The sequence below is a fragment of the Diadema antillarum genome, unplaced genomic scaffold (genome assembly GCF_040938485.1).
Source record: "Diadema antillarum isolate AM-2024a unplaced genomic scaffold, OU_Dant_1.0 seq00001207_RagTag, whole genome shotgun sequence".
Lineage (NCBI taxonomy): Eukaryota > Metazoa > Echinodermata > Echinoidea > Diadematoida > Diadematidae > Diadema > Diadema antillarum.
Genome location: NW_027272000.1, coordinates 871,647 through 899,425, shown reverse-complemented (window position 1 = coordinate 899,425; position 27,779 = coordinate 871,647). Strand labels below are relative to the sequence as shown.

Here is a 27,779-nt window from a genome sequence, read left to right as displayed (position 1 = left end):
AAAGTGGAAATTTTCGCGGTGTTGAAATTTTCATGCATTTCGCGCAACCAGAAGCTAGCTCGAAAATAAAAGCACGCAAATATTTTTGCATGCCATAATGTTCCAGTAGCTGATGTCTTGATTCCATGGAATTAAAAACACACGAAACTCTTCTTACCTGGCCAAGCGCGAAATATTAGTCGCACAAAAATATCCACTTATTTTTACAGTACATTGTATCACTGATTACAGCACAAACAGTTTGTTCATTTTATACCATTTTCTAAGTGGACAGCCACTCAATTTTCAACTTGATTTCCAGGGTATGATAAAAATGGGTGAAATAAACGGAGCATTTCCTTCTCATTTTAACTCCAGAGAACATAAAAATTTTACAAGGATTTTTGTTTTTTTCCTGGTGGCGAAGTGTCCCATTCAAGCATTGTTCATTTCTATTATGATCATTCAATGACACCATGAGAAATCAGATATTCAATACTTTATACTGATCAACTAAAGAAGAAACAAGAAAATATAGGATAAAAGACATAAGTATTTTCCTTTTTGTGCTGATCTATTTTCTCTTAGTACACTTATGGATTTGTACATAGCCTACATGCAAGAGATAAGAATTTTAAGTATATGAAGACAAACTGAACAATTAAAATACAGAACATTTGAAGACTGACAAGGAGGAAAAAATAGTTGAAGGAAACACGAAAAACTGTCTCTTTGTGCTGATCTGTTTTTTCGTCTGAAATTACAAAATGCATAGAGTGCTTAACAAGGCCACTTCCTAATGCTAATGAAGAGAAGGCCCAACCGGTCGCCTTGAAACACATTGATCTGTGTGTATGTGAACGGCCAGCTTTGTTATTGAGGGCATTGTGGCCGGGTTCGTGAGAAAGGGAACAGGGCTGACCAGTTGGGTGCCTTTTGAGAGGACCTTCGGCGAACAATGTCTGGACAATGAGGTGGAACTCGGTTTGTCCCCCCCCCCCCTAATTTTGTAGCATGTGTTGGCAGCCAGTGAAGTGCATGCACAAGAGGATAGAGAACCAATTGATGTGAAATTCCAAAGTGTTTAAAACAAAGTTGCCTTCGCAGATCCAAACACACAGTGAAAACACAGTCACAACCACCCTGTTGCTTTGCTCCTCGAGTTAGTGCCACAAGGAAAGTTACAGTCAGACTGTTGGAAGTATAGCACTCTTGGACAGTCAATCTCACGCAACATTCTCAGAGCGCACTCAGAAAGGAGGGGGACAGGCACATGAACTGTCTGCAAACAACAAAAGTCCCTTTCACAAAGTGCTATTGAGGGCAATAGAGGTGTCAAACACACACACTAGATGGGATACTTCTGGCATCTACCACTTCTGGTTTCTATTACAGCATATGATGTACAAACAGAGCAAAACAAGGCCCTGGTGGTTGAATCTGTCAACAAGAATTCGGTCCTGGAGTGTTTGTACTAATGTAGATGACATCATTTTTATGAGACGCTCTTCTATCAACGCGAAGTTACTTTGCATCCAAACCAACCGTTTGCAACACTTCAATGAGGTCCTTCCTTATAAATTGCATAACCGGCAATCAAATGCAGACCTTAAAAAAAAAATCACAAATTTTTCTTCTGTCTTCAGATAGCCCTATGGAGTCAGCATTGTAAACAATCTGTAGAATTCAAGTATAAAAAAAAAAAAAAGCTTCTCAGTATTTGCCCTGCACAAGATAAATCCCCTAGTGATGGCATGTTAATGGCTAAACATACAGTGTAGACTTCAGGAATGAAGTCAGAGTAAAAATAACCTGTAGTATAAATGGGAACTCAGACTTGCAGTGGATAATCTTCTATACCTTTTGAGATGAACAGATTAACCCAGATCCACAGGGCCAACGAGAAAAAGTATCCTATGATATGTGACAGTACCCACACAAGCACCGGTACAAAAAAAAAATTGTTAAATTGGACCCTTTGAATTTATCCCTACAGTAGCCTTTATAATAATAATGATAATAATAAAAAAAAAACAGGAGAGGTACATCGTATAGAGAGAGGATAAAAGGCAGATATTTAGAGTACAATGTATGCATTTTATGGGTTAAGAGCAGCACCACTGTTGATATAAATGATGATAACAGTTATGTCACAACCAAGGCAACTGAGGACTTTGACCAAGTAAGGAATCCAATGAGAGGAACAAAAGAAATAGATCAGGAAAAATTTGCCACATACAGCCATGAACAAGAAGAAGGGTGAAGTCATAATAGAAAGCGGTACAGAGTTCAATAGCATTGCAATCTGCATTATGAGTCACTAACCCAAATCACTGTTTAACTGCAATTTGATTTCAATGGAATTTTAACATTTTGATGGTTCTATTTGTTTGAATTTGTAACTTTCTGATTTTCTTTTCTTTTCTTGTCTTTTCGTTTCAGTTACAAATTTATCAGCAAGATGGAATTTGTTTTCTGTGTACTAAATAATTCTCACAGAGAGTAATACTAGAATTTAAACCCTATTGCTTACTAATTCATTAGCATGGTAAAATTTGTTTGCATTACGTATAGCTCTCGATAGTGACAGCATAATTCTCAACATTTTTGCATGCTAGAAATCCCTTTTTTTTTTGGATGTCGGAAACAAAGCAAAAAATCATACAACTCAGTCAGCAAAAGTTTGCCAAAGTTCTGTAATTTCTGAAACTGAGCCATCACAATGCGAAACAATGTCTTTAACCTATGGACATATCTTTGCAGCTGGGTAACACATGACTACCAGACTAAAGCAAACTTCCACTAGTTTCCTACCTGGCTGTACAGTAAATGCATGTTGATAGACATGAAGCTCAACCATGTGAAAGCTGACTTGCATCAATACTGAGATCAATACAACCTGTCTGCACTCCATATATGAATTTTTCATTATTCTACAAAGGCATTTCCCTCCCTAAAATGGTGCAATTGTTGGTCTGCCTACAGTTGTATGCAGGTGCCAATGCTAGGCAGAAGCAGCTCACATGATCATTGTAGAGTCAAACCTGTATGGAGTGGCCACTCATGGGGGATTTAAAGAGTGGCTGTTATAGACAGGGTCTTTAACATGACCTTTCTCCCCAGGGGGATTTCCATTAGAGGCTGCATATGACAGATGGCCACTAAGGCAGGTTTGACTGTACTTGTGGACGTGACACGCTCCTTGCTTAACGCTTTATAAATAATCTGATTTGATAAAATCAAGATATAAAAGTGATATATACTACAACTTTTCACTGTGTCAAATGCACAATGAATTCAGTGCATGAAGCATCATGATGGTGTCCCATAACTCCAAAGTTATAAAATTCTTAAAATTTTGAAAAAAAAAGAGAAGGGTTGATATCGTAAAATGCATACGCTGCAATGTAACCATTGTTTTGCTTTATTTTTTGTCTTCATCAGCCTAACTAAGAAATTTGTCGAGTAAAAACCTTTCACATCTACTATCAAGTGCTCTGATATTTTACTTGCCGAAAAGTGACTTCTGGTGCCAATGGCATTCTGTACATTAAAACATTCTTACAGTGTAATTCCCTTTCCTTTGAAATAACCTCGAGTCTACTGGACAGAGAATGGTAGTTCTATTCAAGACATCAGACAGGAGTTTACCTTCAGATACAAATCCTGGATTTCACGCTACAAGTTGCACCAGGAATTCCCTGAAAAACGACAGGAAACTTGCTGCTACACATCTACACTTCTATACATTACTTGACCTTGCCACTTCACACAACAAAATATGTACGGAAATTCCTGGCTTTAGTTTGAGCGGGTGGCAATAACATGCATCACCACTCATTTATGAATGATAATCTTTGTGACGTAAAATATGGGCTGATCGTTTATTACATGGTACTTGGTAAATACCAACAATGATTCATTTGGCTTCTTGTCCTTTTCATCACAATGCAAATGCGAAATAAACATGAATGGCAAACCTGTCAATTGTCAAAGTTATTTGTTTTGACACTCGGCAATCATTCTGGTAGCCCACAAAACAATGTATGACGAGGACATCAGAAGTACAATCCATGTACATTGTAGTTCAGCGTAACCACTGGGTACACTAACTAGAGAAGAATGCTTACAATAATTGACACCAGACATTTTTTTTTTTGATTCATTATTATTTTTTTTTACTTTCATTTATTCATTTACCTTCTTTTTTTAACTTGTGTGCTAATAACATGTTTGCTGGTAAGGCGTAGATTGTGCCATTATGAACAATTGTATGTCAGTCTGCTAATGTTGGGGTGAATGCAAAAAATTTCTATCCTGTTCAGTTTGATCCCTTGACAATCAGGAACATGATTGAGCAAGAAAGTGGAACTTACACTGTACATACATAGATGTATAGTGCAGAATAAATTACAGTGAGTATACACTGTAGATGATGGTGAGTGAATATCTTGAAATATTATTGTTAATCAACACCATCATCACCATCATCATCATCAGTTATCTTTTTCTATGATGGCAAGCAGAGTGCCAATTTGGTGCTTTTCACCATTAATTTGAAAATCTTGGCATAAATTGAGACTTTGCAACATGAACATGACCTTCACGGACTATCTACAAACTCTCTGCATCGAGAAGTATATCGAGTTTGCAACCCCACTGATTACTGAATACATACAGTAGGTTTGCATTCTTGAAGATCTCAACTTGTTTTGTTTTTATTTTTTATACCAAAAGAAATATTAGTTGCATTCTGTATTCAATTATGCTAAAAGAATGAAGTTGGAAAGCCACTTTGCTTTTTCAGACAGTGGTCATATGTTACATACTATTCTAGATTTTCTGTGAAACACAACGATGCTGCATGTTACTGTCTGCATAGTGACAAGGATATTACCAGACATGCATGTGCGCACTGTATAAGTGTACAAAATTTTTCTTGCATCATTTTGTATGAATGCAAACTATCAACTTCATATTTGCGTGTCCTCTACTAAATTGCAATGGTAACTACACTATATCAATCATATAGCCATATGAGAGTTTCTTCAAGACATGGAGAGATATCAAGTCTGTCACGCTCACTCTTTTCCATCTCTCCCCCCCCCCCCCCCCCCCCCCCCCAACAGTGGCATTTATTTCCTCCTTCACAAACTGACACTGTCGCACAGTCTGGGAAATAAGATAAAAGTATTTAAAGTGCAGACTTAGGTCACATGTACACAATATGAGCACAATATTAAACATACCGGTATCATGCTGTTACAAAATGTGCTTAAAAATACAAGCAGGGACTATGTGTACTTAATCCAATAGTTCGACTTTGATATCACTTTGTGTCAGCAGCAGTTTTTTCTCCAAGGAGAGGTGACCTCCCCTAGAACAAGCAAATCCATATTACAGCATGCAGGATTCTAGTATCAGAAATACTTACTGACTTTGATATAATTAAACATTCGCTCTGCTCAATAAGATCACAGACTTATCATGCTTCAACATTTGAGATGCAAGCTTACTTAACAAGATAGGGTCTATCCCATTCAATCTTGTAGCCTGGATTTCAGACAGAAGGGCTTGCCTGGATTGTCTGACTAGTCTTGTCTGGAGGCTATGACACAAGTTCCTTTCCTACAACTAGTTCTTCCATATTGTACACTGCTTTATGGTCAATGGTTAATATAAAATACAGGAATGGGGGAATAGCATGGTGGGGGTGGGGGGTGGGGAGGGGACCTTCCACAGCACTAGCTCTGTTTCAGAGTTGTCTATGTCCTTTCCTTATCCCAGGAAAGAAAGAAAGAAAGAAAGAAAAAGTAGGCTAGCTGGTTATGGGGCAGATATATCATGCAATGGTCACTGATTTGCATTTTGATGGTTCCAACAGAGTGCTTTTAAAACCTATAAAGGTGTCATTGTTGTATTGTACATTAACGCCTATTTGTCTGGGACAACTTAATGTTCACTATTAGGCAAATAGAAAGAATGGATACTTGCATTAATGGGATGCTTGCCAATATGACATTTGGAAACCAGAGCAACAGTTTGTAATGCTTTACATATTAATGGACCCCTCACCCCCCCCCCCCCCCAAAAAAAAAAAACCCAACAACAAAAAAAAAACAAACAAACAAACAAACAAACAAACAAACAATAGTCTTCTTTTAAGTGCTACTACTCTTCCTTCCAACTGTCTACTGAAGAAAATAAAGACAGACGTGATATATTAGAAAGTTGAATGAGAACTTAATGTTTCTTTTTGAAGGACATTGTACTGGTAAATGTTCCGCTCTTCCTTTCTCTCACATCTGATAAGACTTTCTTTCTTCTTTCCTGTGTTCCGGATTGAAAATACACTCAAGTAATACTTAACAGTAATGTGGTACAATGTACTACGTGACATTGTATGAGTTGAGAGCATTTGATTAGTTTGAATTTCACAGGCTCTATGTTATTTCTTTCTTTTTTGATGACGCTGTAGTGGTATTGATGACAAGATGTAATCTTAAATCATTCATAGCTGGTTAGAGAGTACCCAGGTGTGATGTCATAGACTTTCATCACCATGGAAACTGGTTCTTAAAGGACAAGTTCACCTTCATAAACATAAAGATTGAGAGAATGCAACAATATTAGTAGGACACATCAGTGAAAGTTTGAGGAAAATTGGACAATCGGTGCAAAAGTTATGAATTGTTAAAATTTTTGTGTTGGAACCGCTGGATGAGGAGACTACTACAGCTTGTCACATATGCGTACAACAGTATAAAGAAAATGTAAAGAAAATTCAACATATTTTTACTTTTTTCGCATAATAAAAGAGCACTTGACTTGACTCTTTCTAAAGGCAGGGGGAATAATATTACCCATAACAGTTGTCGGTAACGAGTCGGGGGAATGTGTACTTTTTTCAAAAGATGTAATTTTGTGAAATTCTCTTTATATTTTACTTATATAGTTGTACGCATGTGACATCTAAGTTATTCACACACTGCAGTAGTCTTCTTATCCAGCGGTTACTGCACAAAAACTTCAAAAATTCATAACTTTTGAACGGATAGTCCAATTTTCCTCAAACTTTCAATGACATGTTCTACTAATTGCACTACATTCTCTCAATCCTTATGTTTATGAAGGTGAACTTGTCCTTTAACAATCTCACCTGGCCAGAATATCTGTGAACACTAATTGCTAACTATGCTCACACATGGTTCCAACCCAAGCTATAACAAAAGACTGTGACATCATTACTTTGGTACCGGTACTCTACAAGGATTGAAGAGAAAGGGGAATCCATGTGACTTACCTTTTTAGGACTCTTGCCCCCTTTCTTCAAGGCGGATGGTTTCCCAGATGGTGAGTTGTACCCAATCATGTCCACCTTCTCAAACTTCTTCACGTTCTTCTTCTTGTCCTCGCTTTTCGCCGCACCCCCTACGGCAATCAGGCGCGAAGGGTTCGCACTGCCCGCACTCGTCACTTTCTCCTTGGGCTTGTTGTCTTGCACCGCTATGACACTTATTCCACTCCCAGCATCTTTCGATTTCGTGGGACGGAGTTTGATACTACCAAAGGGGCTGGTAGTAACACCTCCAGAGTCTGAATCCCCTTTCCCTTTGTTCGAGTCTGATGAAGTACTGCTAGAGCTGGCTTTCCTCATATCTGATGGCTTGATGATATCCTTGACACCTTCATCCTTAGACTTGGAGCTAGTCTGTTGACTACCAAAGTTTCTAAACTGGTGTGGGTAAGGAATAGCATTTTGATCCCCTGTGGCAGGCGATGATTTATCTGATTTCTTCTCTTTGTCTCTCACTGCATCACTTGTCTTCTCTACAGTTTTTACACTCCTTGCCTGATTACCACTAGACGGCTTGGCCACTCCAGTACTATTGCCACTGTCTGTTTCTTCCCCTTTGAACTTTGTCTCTTCTTTAAAGCTCGTCTTTTCTCCTTTGAAGCTTGTATCTTCTCCTTTAAAGCTTGTCTGTTCTGCTACACCCACCGGTGATGGACCAGCATCTGCTATTAACTTACTCGCAGGCAGCTTTTCTTTTGATGTCACAACGGGGGCAGAGCTTTCCCTCTTGTTGGAGCTGGGAACGTCTTTCTGCTTCGACGATGGAACATATTTGGGGTCCCTAAAATTTTTCGGGTATTCAATTTCATTTTGGACTTCACTCTTTCGTACAGCTGACGGTGTAACATTTTCTGTCTGAGGTTTTCCATCGTCACCCTTGACGCTTGCTGTGCTTGCTGCGGAACCATTGACCGTTGCTGGTGCAACAGGTGCCCGCCTCTTTGAGGGCTGCTGTTCTCCTTGGCTCACCTCAGCGCTCCCCTTCTCAACTTCCTCTTTACTAGAATCTTTTAGTCTCCCCCGACGTGGAGAAACAGGGGTTTCGAGCGTCAGCTCAATCACCTCGTCCTCATCCAGGATGGACGACGACCTCACCAGCTCTCCTTGGCGCTTCTGTAACGGACCCTCGTTGGTCAGACTAATGATTGCACTTGCAGAAAGATCGGATGAAGGCTTTTGTCGCTGGGGAGAGCCCTTCCCAGCACTTGGAAGACTTTTGCTTTCGCTGGACACTCTACTCTTGGTATTTTCCCTTTCTTTCTCTTTTGCTTTTGTCAATGCCTTCTCTTGCTTGTTGTCAATAAATGTCTTACTGTTTGTGTCATTCTTTTTCTGCTCTGCAACCTTAACTGATGTCTGTTCAGGACTTTGCTGACTGCTTGAGTTGGTTTGTTTTGACCCTCCTACTACAGCAGGAGTGACGGAAGGTATCTTTTCATTAGCGGACGTTGGCTGGGTCTGATTTGATTTGCTATCTGAAGGCTTCGCACTTCCACTAGAACTTCCAGAATTTTGTTGGGAAGCTTGACTCACCGATGGGGCCTGAGGTTTACTTGTCGCAGGGCTGCCAAACAAGGTTCGCAGCTCAGATATACTTGTCCTCTTTTGAGCATCTTTGCTCTGTTTTGACACACCACTGCTCACAGTTTCTGATGTCTTATGGCTTTCACTTTGTGCAGCGTCTGCTCTGGCTTTTGTGGTGTCTTTGATTGAGCTGGTTGCTGAATCACTTACAACTTTTGTTGGAGCCTCAGGTTTAGATTTTGGCACATCACTCTGAAGATTTTCTTTTTGCTCAACACGTGCAGACTGTTTCACATTTCCATTGGTAGTACTGATCTGGGACTGCTTTCCTGTAGATGGTCCACTTTTGTTTGTCTTATTACTGGATTGTGGTACTGATGATACACTGTCTTTTGATGATATTGATGATGCAGGTGCTGCTGGTGCCACAGTCTTTTTACTTGTGCTTGTTGAGGCTGACTTGTCACCTGCTAATGCAACCCCAGAAACACTACCCCCAGATACATTTGATGCTATTACACTAATCTGTGATCCACCTTTAGGGGGAGGTGGGGCTCTCCTTTTCTTCCTCTCCAATTTCAGGAAAGGATTATCTTGGACAGGAGTGCAATGTTCCTCCGAAACACCACTAGGCTCGGCAGCCTTGCCTCCAGCAGATTTACGGGAGCTGTCGGTCTCGTCTTGGCCAACCTTTCCGTGGCTTGCCAATGACTCACTACCACCACTGCTTACACTTGGGGCGGAGCCGTTGGCGAGTGTCTGCGGCTGCTTACCCGCCGACGATTGCGAATCTTTCTGCGCCGGCGAGCCGGCAGATGAAGATAGGTTGACTTCATTAGCGACTTTGTTTTTGTCAATTATAATAACAGTTTTGGGTTGTTCGGCGTGCCTTTTCCATGGTGGTAAAGCGGCTAACCGGCGCTCCTCCTCCTCTCTCTGCCTCCGTTTTTCCTCCTCCTTCTTGCGTTGCTGCTTTTGCCGCAGAGCAATTCTCCACTGCGGCACCGACATTTTGTCAGTGAGAGTCATCAATAGCGGTTGTAGCACGATACGAGGAGCTGATAAAACAACATTTAGTAAGATGACGATATCATGCCTTCGCCCCTCTCGAGCTCCTTCCTCGCGAAAAAAAAAAAGAAGAAACAAAAAGTGCTTAGCCACCTATCTTCTGGTATCTTTATCGGCAACCACTGACTGTCCAGCCCTCCTTCCCGTTCCGCACATCGGTTGCATACACGCTTCTTTGCCGCCGCCGGTGCCGGTATGTCGTGTGTATGATGATGATGGCAGCGCGTTTGTTGTCTATCGCTACTCTAGCTAGACAGAGGTACAAATGTACGGAACTTCTGTGAAATACCGACTACGAACGATTGCAGTGTATTTAGCATTATGTGAACGCCACGTAAAATCGCATTGCATGGAGAGGAAGGATTATTGTATCCTTTGCACAGCCGTTCGTCGTCGTCAGGAGGCGTGACGACAAACCGTAGGTTTGTGTGTGTGCGTGTGTTGTGTGTATGAGTGTATGAATAAAGTGTCTGCTAATGTAGGGCAAAGGCCGAGTCGCACCGGTCGCACCATGGTCGCACCATGGTCGCACAGACGGATTCTCGCGCAGCAACCGTAGAAGCCCGTTGACTCACCCCGTAACCACTCGCTCGACAGAGCAGCTCCATTGATCGCTAGACAGAGAGGCCACAACCCAGTAGATTCAAACCACGATTCAAATACACAGATCGATTACCTCATTTTCGACGTTGAGGCGAACTGAAGATAGCCACTGAATCTTCGCATTCATGAGTATGGTGGCGCTCAAGCTTGCTACCTTGGTACATGTATACCTTTCCCTGAAAATGAACTTGCATCCCTCATCTCATAGTTTTAAAGAAAACTATGAGAAGAGGGATGCATGGTTTCAATCATTTTCTATGAAGAGCTTGCGAAAATGGGACAAACATCCTATAAAATGAACAAACCTGAGCACAGCAAAGACCTCGTCGCAATAGAATGGAATAAAAACAAGCATTGGGATTTGTTTTGCTAAATAAACATGAACATGAACCTAGAGATACGTCGATGATGCAGTATATCACCTTACAGTGGATTGTGAAAAAAAAGAGAGACTGTGGTCATAAAAAGATCATGTTTCGGTATAGTGTATTATGTATGTATAGCAAAGGCTAGTTCTGCTATTAAAAATAATACAATGACACAGCAGATACTAGAAATAAATTGTATTCGTTTGTTGTTGTTTTTTAATTCTATCAGAACCTGTGTATGCACAATGGGATCGAGAGACGTATTGAGTTGAAAGCGTCATCATCTCATCTAATTTTAATAAATGTATTAGTATATGTGCCATATGGTGTTAAGCAATGCTGCTATTTCTGGAAAGCTGGTCAGAATCTTAAACCCGTGCATCTTGTTTTTTTTTCCTTTTAGTTTTGTAGTGTCAAATGTTCTCAAAAATAATCATACTGTTTTTGTTCTTTTGATTTTAGAGTGCAGAGTATAGGCCTATACTTCATCACGAAGCTGCCTTCAATCCAATCTGCGCAGCTATACTGTGTCATTTCATAAACATTATTAGTTTCGATCAACCGAACTCCATGATTTACATGGCCACTTTAGGATTAATTGCTTGTATCATAGGGCAATATGAGACAATAATAACATGTCAAATATTGTGAGTATAAAAATAGAAAGATCTGATTAACTTATTCACATCATAGAGGTCTGAATGAGATAACAAAATTTTAATAATGATTTGTTAAAATCTTAATGAAAATTTTTTATCGAAATACAGTAATGCGGTGCTGTGCTTCATTACAGTCACTCAATGGAAATCGAGTTTAAATCTGGCTCCAGAACTTGGTATTTCCTATATAGTATTTCCATGCCAGTGATGACGGCGTGTAAGCTTATACAGAAGCCCATTATGTATACTCGAAAAATATAGACACTCATTTTAATAACTTTCATTTATATCAGTTTGGAGTCATACCATGCATTAAACAATGGCCAATTTTGTATACTGTTAGAAAACCTTGTTCTGAACGACTCTAGACAGACACACATTAGTGTCAAAACAATTAAAAACATGACTGATCAATAGGGTATCGTGACGCAGCATTAAGCAAACCAGTGACGGATCCAGAGGGGACGCGCCCCCTCTTTATTTTTTGTAAAAACAAAAGAAATCAAAAGAAAAAAATGGGCGTGCGGCCCCCTTTAATTTTATAAAGGCGCCTCCCCTTTACTGAATTTCTGGATCCGCCCCTGCAAACAAACAAACAATCTGAGAAAGCACTCGTATTGATCACGAGGGTCATGATTATGTAACGTTATTTTTAATGAACTTTTCTGTTCGCACACACTTTGTCTCCGACAAGATTTTTTCTCAAAAGCATTTTTAAAAGAGTATACTATACTTTTAACCAAGTAGATAATAGTAGACTTGTTAAGGGGGTAAACGCTGCAGTTCTTAGTACAAATGTCCTACTTGGCACAGATGTACTAGATAGGGCAATTGAAAAATTTTCATCTAAAGAGACAATCTGTATCTATGCAAATAAGCCTTAATTTGCATAATTATGCAAAAATACATATAAAAGTTATTTAAAAATATATGCGCATCCAGCAGAAATACCTAATTTGGTTGAAGTATTCTATAGAGCAAATGGAAAAAATTCCTGCAAAAATTGATTTCATACCTATGTAATTAAACATACAATTTGCATAATTATGCAAGTTATTGTGAAAAAATCTGCATTTTTGAAAGAATTTCTAATCTATTAAGAACTGGATCTTGTAGTACAAAGTTTGAACCTGGGATGGATGTTCCTTGGGTCAAAAGCAAATGATTCATCTAAAGAGACAAACTGTCTCTATGCAAACAACCTGTTTTTTGCATAAAATGCATATCAATACTATACATAGATAATCAGAACAAACAAAAAGCAATCATGTGACAATATCTTAAATTGCTTTGAATCTGATATCCAAAAAGCTAATAGAATAAGACAATATTCTCGCAACAACACTCTTCAGTTACTTAAATTGTTTCTACATTATTCAATTAACTTAGGCATTTTATGCATAAATTATGTAAATAAGTATATACAAGACGTGAAATTTCGAAACATATTGATCTTTAAAAATCATTTTTACTATCAATTTTCCCTCATTGCGTTAATGCTTTGCAGGGTGGGAAAAATAGCAATTTATAGTGACATTCTTTAAATATGATTATGCAGCAGTGTAGGGCCTACGTAGGAACAGCACTGATATATGCAAACCGGAACAATATTGCTTACAAAATGATATTTTTTTTTTCCTTGTAAACAGTACACAACTGAGGTCATGGTTAGAAAATCATTAAAAAAAAACAACACCACCATTGTGAAAGTGTGAATTCTGATTTTCATTGTATTTTGTAGGCAATCAAGCGAATAAGAGGCTTTTTACATCAAACTGATTATAAACTTGTGCAAACTATGTGGATGCAAGGGTATCTGCACGCATTAAGAACGTACAAGCTTGAGTTAGAAACAAAGTCTGTTTCTGGGAACGCATATGCTAGGAAATTTATACACAATAACATTGTGATAAGGCAATAATTCATGCAAAAATTGTCATGTGAGTAATATAGGAGATGTTATATTTTAAGTCAAATAATCTTAGTCTCTGACTTGAATTCAGTCAATATCAACAATAAATCAAAGCAGAAATAATATGTTCATAGCCATAAAAGAGTAGATTAGATGGCCTTTACAATTACTAGAATATGATTTGTCAACAGATCGTCACAGGCTACTGTTTGCGAGGATCGTAAATGTCATATTCTCCCCGGTTGTGATTGTTTTCCCTTGGGATAATGTAACCTCCTGACGGTCCAAAGAATGTCATATTCCACCACATACCAGCTAATACCTGTATAGATAATCATGACCTGCATGATCTTGAAGCTTTTTCCAAAAATAATTATGTTAACTGGTTTTGTGTAAAGATGTCAGAGGTTAAAATAAAAAAAATATGCACAGGTAAAAATGTAAAGGGTAAGAATGTCAGAGGTTATACATGTGTGCATCAAAATTAAGTTTCAGGCGACCCATACATTAAATGCAATGACAGTGTTTACTATACCATGTCACTGAATTCCATGTCCTTTCCTATAGATACTTATCAAGAGGAAACAAAAACACTTGAGAGGGGAGGGCGTAACATTTTTTTTTTGATAATCAACGAGGGAATCACTGTCAGGTAGAATATGCACAAATATGTACTACGGTTCATGATACCTTGATTCACATTCAAGATATGGAAGAAAAAGTGAAATATAGCACTTTCATCAGAGCTTTGACCTTTTGGCAGGAAATTTCCCAGAGAATCTCCATTAGGTAACACATGTATATATCAAGTTTCAAGAAAATCCTACAAGCATTGCAAAAATATGAGGGAAATAGTGAAATTTTGAGGGCCCAATTGACCTTGATCTTTGACCCCTGACCTTTGACAAATGACCCCTAAATTTCCTTAAAAATTCCTTCCAGTACCAAGTTCCATGAAGATACCTTGAACCATTTGCGAGATACGGAGAAAAAAAGTGAAATTAACATTTTTACCTGACCTTTGACAATTGACCTCTTGACCTGAAACTCTCTGGAGAATCTTATTTTGATAGTACATTTATGCAGTCACTAAGTTTCAATAAAATACCTACAGGCATCGCATAGATATGGGGGAAATAATGAAATTTTGAGCATTGACCTTGCACCTTTTGACCTTTGAGCTCTTGCCGTTATTACTTAAAAACTACCCAATTAATTGATCCATCATACGTCATCCGTGGACCAAGTTTGGTGAAATTTGCTTAATCCAGTCTTGAGTTATCGTGTAAACTGATACAATTTCTTAAGTCGACCTTGACCATTGACTTATGGTGCATTCGGCTATTAATATGCATAATGTGCTAATTAGGTGGTATTTGCATAAAGAAATAGTGTTTTGATGTTACAAACCATTTCCTTTTGACTAAAGGATAAGCATACTACTTTGGTAGTCTTTATCATAAAATGCACTTCTTAGACTGATGTGGGAAAAACTTTAAAAATAATGTTTTTTTAACTATACTTTCTTTAGTCATTATGTAAATTAGCTGATAATGATGGTTCAATTATTCAATTCTTTTCTCATTTTGTTGTTATAGAGTGTTTCAAACGGGTTATCTAGGATGAGATTTAAGGGGGTTTTCATTGTTTACAAATCAATTTGCATAACTTGCGTAATTATGCAATTGTATATATGTTTATTTACAAAGGTATTATGAAAGCAATTTTTGCAGGAATTGTTTCCGCATACTCTATAGCATACTTCTACCAAATTAGGTATTTCTGCTGGATGCACATATATTTTTAAATAATTTTCATATGTAGTTTTTGCATAAATTATGCAAATTAAGGCTTATTTGCATAGATACAGATTGTCTCTTTAGATGAAAAAATTCCAATTGTACCGAGGAACATACGTGCCAAGTAGGACATTTGTACTATAAAATGCAGCGATCGCCCCTTTTTTCGCCCTTAGCAAGCCTGCTATAACAAAGTGTACACTCTGGAAAGCAGGAGAATTTTATTTCTGCTGTTTTTTTTTGTTTTTTTTCATAGAACGCAGCGTGCTCTATTGATGAGTACAAGACGTTAACAGTAGTGTAGGCCCTACATTCCACAACTTTGGAAATTTATTTGTAAGTCACCTTATAGAATTACCAACTTAAAAAGACCTGTGCTACCCACTAGCTATAATTAAGTTGTGTTCAGAAAGACCATGCTGCAATAGTGACCTTCAGGGGTAAGATGAATTTCAGTTGCATGGTAATGATTATTGATCACAACATAACTTTTACGATCCCGAGTCTCCGACACTGTACAAAACGGAGAAGAAATCACAAGCAATAGAAACAAACTAGGAAAACACATCCGTTTCTAAAATCGTCCCGCGACCCCTGCCCATGACTTATCAATGTACATCTGAAGCGTACCATTACGGACAATCTAACCTTATTAAAAGTAATACATTGAGAAATCGGTACTTTTTATTTGCTCTGAGCTGACGGTAAATGAAAAATCACACTTTTGAACCTTCTGTGATGAAGGTAAAGAATACAGAAATGACGTGCAGTTATTTTATGTACTAATGCATTTTCTGTACTAATGCTTAAGATCTGCCGTAGACGTTGGTAAATGCTGTACATTGAAACTGAAATAAAACCGGACCTCATCAGTTAAAAATTGCGCCCGAATAAAAACAGGCTGCTTATTGCGCGCCATGCTGATAATCTATGATCGACTCTAATGGATTGTCTGGTCGTCCGTTTTGCAATTGTTCTCAATGGACATGCGAATACTTCAGTCTGATCGAACTAGTTGCGATCCATAATCGATCTCTTTCAAACGATAGTTCGGCATGCGCTATGATAGTATCAAGCGTCATGGATTATGGAGTCTAAAACAAAACGAACATTCACTGCCATGCATGGTATGGACTGTTAGCTTCTTCTTCTTCTTCTTCTTCTTCTTCTTCTTCTTCTTCTTCTTCTTCTTCTGATTAAGCCTGATGCCTCCTTCAATAGGCTGAAGATTCTTGCAGACTGTAAGCCTCTGGGATAATGCGGGGGGGGGGGGGGGATAATGACGTCACAGATGAGCATAAATAGCCTACTGCATCTATCGTGCTCTCTCTTGCTTCGGTTCTTGGTTCTACAAATGTATTTTGTCTGTACATCAGCCCTTTCATTAATTTTCATCCGCAACATTCCTCGCAAAATTCTGTCAGTTTTGATGTAGCTCTAGAACAGAAGATAATTAGGCCTACATGTATGCCTACTGTATAGTGGTGCTGTAAGAGATAGGGTGACAAAAATTGTGATTTTGTTTGTTTGTTGTTGTTTTGTTTCGGAGTGTTGGGATGTTTAACACTCCGTAAAGTACTATTGTAAAATGACGTCACTCCTATGACGACATTTTGCAAGTAATATACTCAGTACTACACATAGAGTTGGATTATTACAGCTCTATGGTACTACATTTGTACACATACTAGTACATGTATTTGCAAAATGATGTCACAAAGCATTTCTGAAAGTGCGCAGCTTCGCACCATCCTCTGTGAAATGTAACTATTTTTAATAAACGATTGTTACGTCACAAAGCAGTTCTGACATCGCGCACCGCATGCGTCGTACCGTCACTCTAAAAATAAATATGAGAATAAAAAATATAGACGTCACAAAGCAATTAATTGCGCGCTGCTCGTACCGTCAGTCTGTGAAATGTATCAATTTCTTGTAAAGCAGTTGTGACATCATAAAGCAATGCTGCCATTGCACGCTGGCATGCTCGTACTGTCATGTCTGTGAAATGTATCAATTTCTTGTAAAGCAGTTGTGACGTCATAAAACAATTCTGACATTGCGCATTGCTTCGTACCACCACTTCGTGAAATGTAACATTTTTGAACATCACTACAAGCCAGCCTGACATATCACATCGTGCGCTGCTCATATTGGAGCCCCTTCACTCGCTTCGCATTAATTTCCCCATTTTCCCCTTCTTTTGTTTAGATTTTTGATCTGAAATAAAATACATTTTAATATACTTTGCCTATTTCGAGTTTCTGGTTAGAACGGTAGGCCTCGGTGTCTCCAAAAGAACTATTCACCACTACCCATAGTTTTAACCTGAAACTCTCAAGGAAAGTATATTTGTATATTAGTTACAGTAGGGCATGCTGTTCATTATGCTGCTAGGCCTACTAGGTCTAAGTGTACTACCACTCTACTTTCACTGGTTATTTCGTCAGCATAACACCCACCAAACATCAGGCAGGGTACTAGGTAAATGTATTAACTAAATCTTCAAATTAAAAAAAAAAAAATGCGTACTTTATACATGGCATGTATTATATTTTCCGGATACTGGAAGACACGGAAGAAGAAATACTGCACTCTAGGAAAACTTAGGGAAGATATAAGAAAAAGAATGAGAAGAAGAGGGAGCAATCAAGGAAGAAGAATTAGAAGAATACTGGAAAGATGAAGAAGGAGAATAAAAGGAAGAAGAAGACGAAAAGAGTGAGAGAAAGGAGGAGAAGAGAAAAGTCAAGAATTGTATAACAAAAAAGAAGTAGAAGAAAAAGAAAAAGAGAGAAGAAGATATTAGCAGAAATGAAAGGAGAAGAAAAGGAAGATAAGGATGTCGAAGGTGAATAATATAGAAAGAAGAATTAGAAGTAGAGAAAATTTCATTTTGCTGCGTTATCATGTTAAGTGTAAGGGAAAACACCCGTGGCATTTGATTATGTTTAATCTAACCAAGAACATTCCCGAGGAGCACGTTCAAAACAACTCACTTCTCAATGGTAAACACTATATCATCTCGATCATTATTTTCTTCTTCGTGGTTATAATAGTAACAACTTATTCATGCGTGCAGAGGTGAAAGCGAAATACACAAAGCAAAACAAGCTTCAACAAAAGATTGCAATGTTGGAGAGGCGAGAAACCCATAGACAGGCCAATCGCGTTCGATGTCTTGTACAAGGGAAGTGACGTGTTCTATTGACTATCGTTCCACGCGAGTGGTCGAGACGATCCCATGACAACAGATGTAGCAACAGACGCCGCCTCTGTGATTGCGTGGTTGCTGCTTGCATTAGCTCTAGCAGTCCCACACACACAAACACATGCATCGTGCACGTATTGTACATGGATAATACCGGGTTGGACCGTGTGGAGCTCTCCTGCCTAGCACCGAAAGCATTGTTTTGAACACGCGGGATACAAAACACCGGTTCCCGCTACACTGTATCCCAGCATCAACTAACATTGGTACCCAGGAATCCAACATTTAACAAGGTTTAGTATTTTTCAATATGATAGAGTGAAGAAAACTTCAAAGGAACACCAATTTTTCAAGATGATGGCCACACGTACACGCACGCAAATTCCCCTGGCTACCGCCACGGTAGGACCGCAGAGCTGGAGCGATGCCACCGTGAAAGAAATGAAGGTGTCGCAAGCAGCGGTGGACAGAGCTGACAAAGTTCAAGATGTTGGACGTTCATTAGACGCTTTGCCATCGCTAAGAGACAATTGTGCTCAGCAAAGCAACACAGTTGTACACCAATATGTCAGAGAAACTAGGGTGTCACTCGTCAAACTTCGAGACAGCTTTTTGGAAACAAACGAGGAGGTCAAAAGTTTGCTGCGAGGCAAGGAAGCACTGGAGAAGAAGTTGGAACATATTCGAAAGGACATTCACTCAATAAAATGAGCACAGAAGTCAGATGTACGCGACCATCGAGGGAAAAAGTTGCTTGTTGCCGTCCAATGCCATTTTTGTTTTGAGCCTTCTTTGACGAATCTCAAAAACCTGCACCAAGGTTTGACCTCCCGTGCCAAAATTTGACTGCTCGCAAAAGCATCCCCTGGTTTGTACACATAGCAGGTGGTCAAATTTTGGACAGTGTTATGGTCAAACTATGACTCTGAGCTGCTTGCTTTACATGTTGTTACTCCTCTGTGTTTTTAATCCTTTCCATGATTACGACATGTTATCTTTGTGTGTCTGGTACTGGTTTCTGTATAGATTTTCAAAAGTTTTTACATGTAGGTGCTTATAGCCTCACTGTGACCCACAATTCCATGGTACCACTCACCTGTTTCTACTAGTGGACTACACTAGTTGGGTAGACTCCAGGATATTACTTTCTAGATACACAATGTACTGTATTTGTTGCTGATCACATTCTTGGGACCTTTTCTGTGCAAGCATCAAAAACTCCAACACTGGAAAATTCAAGAAAGTATCTTGTCAGATCTCAGACAGATTGTTTTCCTCTTTTGCAGATTACAGAGAGCGGGAGAGCAAGTAATATTTGATACACATGAATGTGATGTCAGTACATGTAGGTCCTTGTGGAAATTTGATGGGGAACCTTGTGTGTCTGATAGAATATACATTGTATTCACTGGATCAATTAAGAAATATTGACATCGCTATATCAGTTAAATTCATGTAATGACAATATTCCAAAGGAGACTTTTCAAATATGCTTGGACCAAAAATATAATATTTTTAAAGAGAACTGTTGAGTTCCAAGTTTTTGTTATTCAACATGTCGTCAGGTGGCTGTATTAATATCTTAACATTAATAACATTTTGGTAACACCACCTTGATTGGAAACAGATGTTAAGATTCCGCATATTCCAAGAAAACAGAACAAGTCAAACACTCTATTCTCCAGGTTCAGTTAAATGCTTGTTGCTTCATTTGATATTTTTCTACAGACAGAAATTAAGGGTTATGTTCTGGTAATAAAGATAAAGATATCAGAAAATGGGGTGAAGATTAAAAATACCAAGATATTCAGTACTGAAATGAAATAATCTGCACAGAGTAGATTGAAGTGTGCTTAATCTATCTGGAAACACTCTTGAAATCTAATGGCGTATGTACATAAATTATTAATCAACTCTTCAAACTTTTTGCTGTCATGGATTCTCTGTATATATGTACAAGGTAACTTTATAATGTGCCCTGGATATTATAGAAACTGTACAAGGCAACTTTATAATGTGCCCTAGATATTAAAGAAACTGTACAAGGCAACTTTATGATGTGCCCTTGATATTAAAGAAACTATTAGCTTGCACTCAAAGTAACAACGAACCTGTTGGTATATTGACCATGTAATTCTTCAACTGTATGCTGCACAGAGCAATAGAAAGCTGTCATCTGGCTCATAGAGCCATTGTTGTCATTTAAGCACATTGAAACACAGTAAGTCTTCATTTGTGTTTGTGAAAGAAGAGTGTGCAATCAAAGTATGAATGTTCAAGCATTTACAATCCCTTCCAGCCACTCTACACCATTGTTGGTGCTTACAAAGTAAGTGTCTGAAGCATAGAACACTGGACAGAGTTAGTTTTTTTTCCCCTGGCAGCAATCCTACCCCTTTCCTAAGTAAACAAAGGATCACTTAGCTGTGCTACGCTTTGGTTAAAGATTAAACAAAGGATACTGTTCTGCTTGGCAACAAAGTTTCTACACAGTTGTCATCAAGGCTTAAATTGTCATTGATACGCTGCTCTAAATGACTTACATGTATAGTCTGTATCTCTCTCCCTTCTCCCTCTTTCTCTCCCTTTCTGTACGTTGTCTTCCTTCTCGGTTGTACGATTGGGTCTGTTCGGTTCTTACATGAAATTCAAGCCCAAATTACTTTTGATTAGTGAGCTCTGCAAGAAATCATGATATTTCTTTAAGCCTTTCTTTTCCATGAGTGCATAATGCAACTTCCAAAAGAAAAGATGTTACATGTACAGGTATAAATGCAAATTTAGAGCACAATTGATATGACAGCCATAGGAAGATATACAATGTTTTCCACATGATGACAGCTACTGTATCATCTGATGTATGTCTATGGCAAAAACATGTGAATACCTCCCAAATGTCCTTGTGTTGCGCACAGACATAGAATATAAAGTTAAAAATCACATGAAAGACTTGCAATGATCGTAGCAGTATAGACTTCTGTTACCGAGTACATAGTAACCATACTGGTTAACAAGTCTTCGCTGCTATAAACTAGCAGAAAAATGTATCACAAAACCTGTGGGTGATGAAGGACAGTGACCCCAAGGTATAGCTGTCTGCCACAGTGCATGCATAATGATAGTATAGTGACAATGATATTTTTGAATGTCGGTAGATGTGTTAAAGTGTACGTAGGTACACTGTATCAAGTGTTTAATAATAAGCCTGCCGCACACTATACGACTCACGACTACGACCTTAGGACCATAAGACCCAGTCATACGACCTGCCAACGCATACTATACAACTGACCTTACAAGTGGACTTACAACTGTCCTGTCTTCAGTACATTTTACCAATGAATATTAAAGCGCTTGCATTTTACTGTATTGTGAATGGCTGAATTAAAGCCCCCACCGGTCATAGAAATTCAATATGTCAAATCTCTACGACTGGTGCTAAGACCCAGTCGTACAACTGGAAAATGGCAAGACTGTGACGTCACACTTCCAATCTTAAGGTCGTACGAGCGGTCGGATCGTATAGTGTGCGTCGGGCTTTAGAAAGAGAAAGGAACAAGTGTGTTAGAACATCATGCTGCGACTACAATTATGATGATTTGATTGACTGTTTAAGAAGACATGGATTGAACAAAGAAGTATTTGAGCAAACCCTAGCAAGCCATTCATTTTGTCCCCTCTAATGTGTATTTTCATCTTTCATATCCTCTTTTTCTGTCTTCTCAGGAGCGAGACGGGGCAGACAGCCTGCTGGACAAGGAGCTACGTCACCTCTATCAGCTGAAGAAAGCTCTGGAGTTGCAGCTACGCTCTGTCCAGAAGCAGTTGCAGGTAAAATTTACTTGGCCAGCCTGATTATTCACATAGGACACAACATTATGGATGCAGTTTTTCTCATTTTAAACTATTTGCCATAATGTATTTCTAATTTACTCTGCAAGCCATAATTTTCTTGGTGTTGCATATATATCAATTTGCTTTACTTTTTTTATATCACTGCTATACACAGTATCGTTTGTGTAGAACTTTCAATGCATAGAATTGTTCACTGAAATTATCTTCAAAACACTTGCCCATCAACTAAAATCATTATACAATATCAGGAAGGGAAATTATTCCCTGCACTGTGACTTATTGGTAGGTATTGAATACAATTCTGCTGTATTACTGAGCTTTTGTTACCTTGTGATATTTAGGCAACGACATTGCAGATAACATGAAACTTAGGCATATACAGCTGGGCAGGTTTGCCATAACTACACAATGATGAACCTAACGCAAAGGGTCACTGCTGGCAAACAACAATCTCATCACCTGTCCAAGGTTGTTTGGAATGTTTTAAGCTATGCATTATGACATTTGTTGTCTTTTTGTTTTTCTGATTCTGTCTTAGGTCTTGGACCAGTCCCGCAAACGCCTCAGCGCAGTCATCCAGGAGAGAAACAGAGTCCTGGACCTCCTCTGCCATGCTGTTTCGTCCGTCAATGGCCGTGCCTCCCGCAACAGTGGCCGAGCCTCTCGTCAGGAGAAGACCATGACCTTTGGTGCCAATGGCATCGGGTACACCCGGCAGATTGACATGAATGCCAACGACCTCTTGGGCCGTGCTGCCTCACCGCAAGACGGTGCTGCTGACAGACAAGGCTCCAAGACGCCACCGCTGGACCCGCTGGGACCGTTCACACCGGAGGCAGCCGCAGCTATCGCCCAGGCACGGGAGGCGCGACAACGGTCCCAGGTCTTGCGGAAGGAGATCAGGGATGCCATTGAGAACACGGAGCAGCTGCAGCAGGCTGCTCACCGCGCCGTCAACGACGGTATGAACCGTAAAGTTGCCGAGACAGTTACACTGAAGGTAAGTCTGATTGGATTAACATGTCTCAGTGGAAGTCCAAAAGAGTAGCAGTTCAGATGGGTCACATTTAAATAATCACATTTCCTTTGTGTCAGATTTGATATACTTCTTACAAAGTGTTTATCACCGAAAATGATTTCAAAGAATTATGAAGATTTCTATTCTATCATTTTCATGGTTTCTATTCTATCATTTTCATGGTTTCACAGAGAGTGTAAGATCTTTGTCTTAATCTATAAATGCTTTTATAAAGCTACAGAGTAAGTTAAAAGATAGCAAACATACAAAGAACCAAGAATGTGATGCGTAGGAATGAGTGAACCCTCAGTGGCTTATTTGTGGTATGAAGTCTTTCACACACTTACATTCTCAACTTGTCACCACAGCAACATCTGACGGTAGCGTCCGGAGAGAACCGACATGCAATTCACAGGGCCCAGCGCTGGTATGATGCCACTGAAAAGGCCCTCGGCTACACCGTGGGACCAGAAATGCAGTCTGACCTGGAGACCCGGGAGAAGCTGACACGCCCCCTTGTACGGGTATACCAGCGACACCCTGGCACCAACCTCCCAGAAGCCCAGGACATCATTAAGGTACGTAAAGTCAATGCAGTTTGTGATGATGATTGCCATCATGAAAATATTTTGGGTCCATGTGGACAATGATCTAATGACACTTGAACATAAATTTCCACATTTAGAGGTCACATTCCCCCCCCCCCCCCCCTCTGCCATGAACATTGGTAACAATTATTTCAAGCACAAAACTCAGGGAATAACATAAGGTCACTTGGATAAATGTGATAATCATGTGTTTCTGTTACATTGAGATGTCCTTGTTTATGGTACATGATATTCAGTATTTCAGCAACTCAGAACATTTCTTCATCAGGTAATGTGGACTGCCTGTCTCTACAAATATTGAAATTGCTTGAGTAGAAATTGTGTGCTTAAAGTAACTATGGAATGCCTAACCAACGCGGCGAAGCCGAGTGGGTTTAGGCTAAATTCCATAGTTACCTCATGCACACTATTTAGATTGATGCACGAAAAGACATGGGCATCACCTGTTTAGTAGAATAAGGACAAATGCTTTGCTAGAAATCATTTTTTTTTTTTTTTTACATAAAACCTGATTGAAAATTAACAGGATAAATTTCTTTTTGGCTTGCCATGATGAAAATCATGCATAAATTACTTTAATGCATCCGGTAATAACTGGATTAATAACTTGATGCACATTTAATTTACTGGGTGCATGGTTTGCTAGATAATATGCACCTCTTACTGAGAGCGCAAAGGCCTGCTTAGTGTGCTAATTAACTCTGGCTAAAGTGCACAATAACATGCTTACAGTGGCTATCGTCAGTGAGGCAGCATAAAGCCAGTAAACAATAACACAGGTCTCGACCAATGAGATGGCATGATTTTCGCTACTCGTTCTACAAAGTTTAATGTACCTCTTTCTTCCCCATCACAGGGGGCTGCCGGTCTTGACGAGTCCTTGCTACAAACCAGCCGCAACATCGGCCTTCTTCAAATGGCCCAGTCTCGACTCCAACACGACATCCGCCACAAGCAGGCAGGCGCCAGCGTGGACTCCTCCATCGTCCGCATGCGCCGCCGCCTTGCCAACCATCGATGGGTCATGGGCAGCGTGTAGGACTGGATGTGCTCTGTCCATGTAACCTTTTGGCTCTCAGTTTATTAACTCTATACAGCAAGCATCAAACAGAACTTGAATAAGATGAGAGTGTTAATTCTTCATCATATTTTTTTCCCCAGCATTGCAGCAAAATTGACATGGCATTGAAAATCATGTCAAATAGAAAGAAGAAATTAAACAACTATTTTTTTTTATATTTCAGGTCAATATTCAAATTCATATGAAACTATATGAGAAGTAAGATTGCATAAGGAGAAGAAAATCATCATCTCCTCTTGACATCTTGCATCTTTCATCTCATAGTCAGAGAAAAAAAACCAAAATGATCATTTACTGTTGGTAAAGTGTGACTGATCATGTAACTGAGTACTTCAAACCATTTTGGCTGAAATGCCAACACCGAAATCAATCACAGTAATAGAAAACGATGCAATAAAATATGATGATAACTTTTTAATGTACATTGAAAAATGGATGCTAGTAAAATCTGCATGCCATTGTGGTAATCTCACAATTTTCTGTTGTGAATTCTTGACTGTCATTGATTTCACCATGTCTATTAAAGGCATTTTGGTGTCTTTAATTCTGTTATATATATGTAAGTGGGAGGGATCATGTGGTGTGGGTTGTAAGTTGCAAGAATTTGGGTGTTGCTCAGTTCGCCATAGTTGAATATCAATTAACACGTGTGACATTCCATCAGTGAATACCTACTTTAGAGGGCATCAATTTTGCAGTGAATTATTTAATATTTTAACAAAGGAAAATTCATGAACCTCTTTACTAGGTCTGCAAATCAGTGTGATTTCTTGCATTGTCATGTTTTTATACAGAGTTACACATATAAAATATATAGTAGAGTCAGTTATTGTCATGCCAAGATATGTCCTCTGATTAGATTCCAAAATTAAGCCATATGAGAAGCATAAATGAATATACAATACAATTAGTGTTTGGTACGCTCTTCCCATAAGACTCGGAGTGCTAATGAAATTACAGAAATAGGACATTTCTAAATGCAATTCAGAATGATAAATGAAAACAAGTTTGAGCAAGCTTCAATCTATTACTGTATACGCTATAATTTTCGCGTACATAAATTTTCGCGAATTGCCGCTGTCACACATTTTCGCGAGTGGTTAAATTCGCGATTGGGGGACCAGAGAAAATATGAAGTGGCAAAGAAAGTGTGAATTTTCAACTTACTAGCAAATAAGAATGATACTAGTTATACACTGCATGAAAAAAACTTACCAAACTCTGCGAACTAGTAAGTTAGAATTCAACATTTTTGAAGTGGATAAGTCCATCGTGCTAGATTTCTGACGAGTGGTCCCCTTGCGATAATGGATTGGCTCTCTGCAGTATTCGTAAGTAGACGTGGACGTGCTATATGCACGTAAACAAGCTTAGCCAGTATGGTCTGTTCGGTAAGCCGTGACATGGTAAACTAGTACTGAAATTTTCGTATCATCAAGGCAAGGGATTCATTTTGGAAGGTAATATTTTCGCGTGTTGTTAATTTCGCGAATAGCTCCCGACTCGCGAAATTCGCGAAAATAAAACCCTCGCGAAATATATAGCGTATACAGTATCATATGGACATCTGTGGACATCACAATGTAATATGACAAAGGTGGGTTCTTGTGCTTCATATTCTTCGATACTAAGCAAAGAAGATTTTAAACTTCACCAACGTGCATAAGTAGACATAAATGCTTTTGAGTGTATGGGAGATGAGACATACGCACAGTGATGGGGCGGGGTATTTCAGGGTGAGCTCTATACTTGTTTCGTATGGCATCACTTTCCTTGTTTCGATTTGGCACCAGTCTTTGATACACACCGTGATACATTGCAGTTATGAGTCTTGCAGTTTTGCCGTTCCTGCACAGGTATTTCTTAAGGGACTAAAATGTTTAACCCGCTGAGGACAAGCTGATTATGCGATAACACACTCTTTTCATCTGACACCAGTCCTACCCGAGTGTACTTGGGACTAGAGGTCAATGGGTTAAGAAGATACCAGGCCCGACAATCAGATTCCGCGTTCATTTAATTGTAGCATGTCACTCTCTCTCCTGAAGATTTCTTGCTTTTTGATCATAGAAGGGGCTTATGGGTTTTTTTTCTTGAGAAGTGCTGTTTCATGCACAAACTGGTATGTTTTTTTTTTTCTACATTTGATGGAGAAATGGATGAATGTTTTTGCTGTGAAGGTAAATGAGCTACAATTATCAAAGTGTTTCCTCTTCAAAAACAACAACAAACAATCATAGAATTTACCTAAAAGCACTTTAAAGCCTGAAACCCTCTACTGACGTTAACATCGATCAGTGTCATAATCTCCCGAGAGCCAACCCACATTCATTTAAAGCAATACATGTAGTAACCAAAAGTAAGCTAAATAAAATGAGGTTCCGAGTGGGTATTCTTTTGTAACAGCTTATCATCCAAGGCAACCATCCCCCCACCCCACCCCCCCCCCCAAAAAAAAAAAAAACCAAAACTAAACTGCTTTATGATTTCAAGTTAAAACTGATGCTACCATTCAAAAAGAGCACATTTTTCTTTTCCTCCTCAAAAAGTAAGGGATTCAGAATTTAACACCAAAGTGTCATAGTTTTATTCAAACCATTTATGCTACATAAACATTGCATGATGATTGCATTATTGTTACATGGATATGATCGACAGTGAGAATATAAGAATCTTATCATGGTATAATACATCTAGAGTGTAAATCTTGTAGAATACTCATATATAGACATATTAG

At 39.0% G+C, this 27,779-nt stretch overlaps 2 protein-coding genes across 2 annotated transcripts in view; one reads left to right on the top strand and one right to left on the bottom strand.

The window, feature by feature from the left end:
- Nucleotides 1–9,957, bottom strand: part of LOC139744758 (uncharacterized) — a 44,736-nt gene extending 34,779 nt beyond the window's left edge. The window contains exon 1 of the mRNA XM_071655179.1: nucleotides 7,283–9,957. Coding sequence (XP_071511280.1) covers nucleotides 7,283–9,889 — 2,607 coding nt within the window. The 5' untranslated portion in view covers nucleotides 9,890–9,957. The remainder of the gene's footprint in view (nucleotides 1–7,282) is intronic.
- Nucleotides 9,958–18,834: 8,877 nt separating this feature from the next.
- LOC139744755 (tektin-like protein 1) lies at nucleotides 18,835–25,000 on the top strand. Its single transcript, XM_071655177.1, is given in 6 exon segments — nucleotides 18,835–19,174; nucleotides 19,177–19,229; nucleotides 22,207–22,311; nucleotides 22,874–23,335; nucleotides 23,722–23,931; nucleotides 24,818–25,000. Coding segments are annotated over 6 exon segments (1,353 nt in total).
- Nucleotides 25,001–27,779: the final 2,779 nt, after the last annotated feature.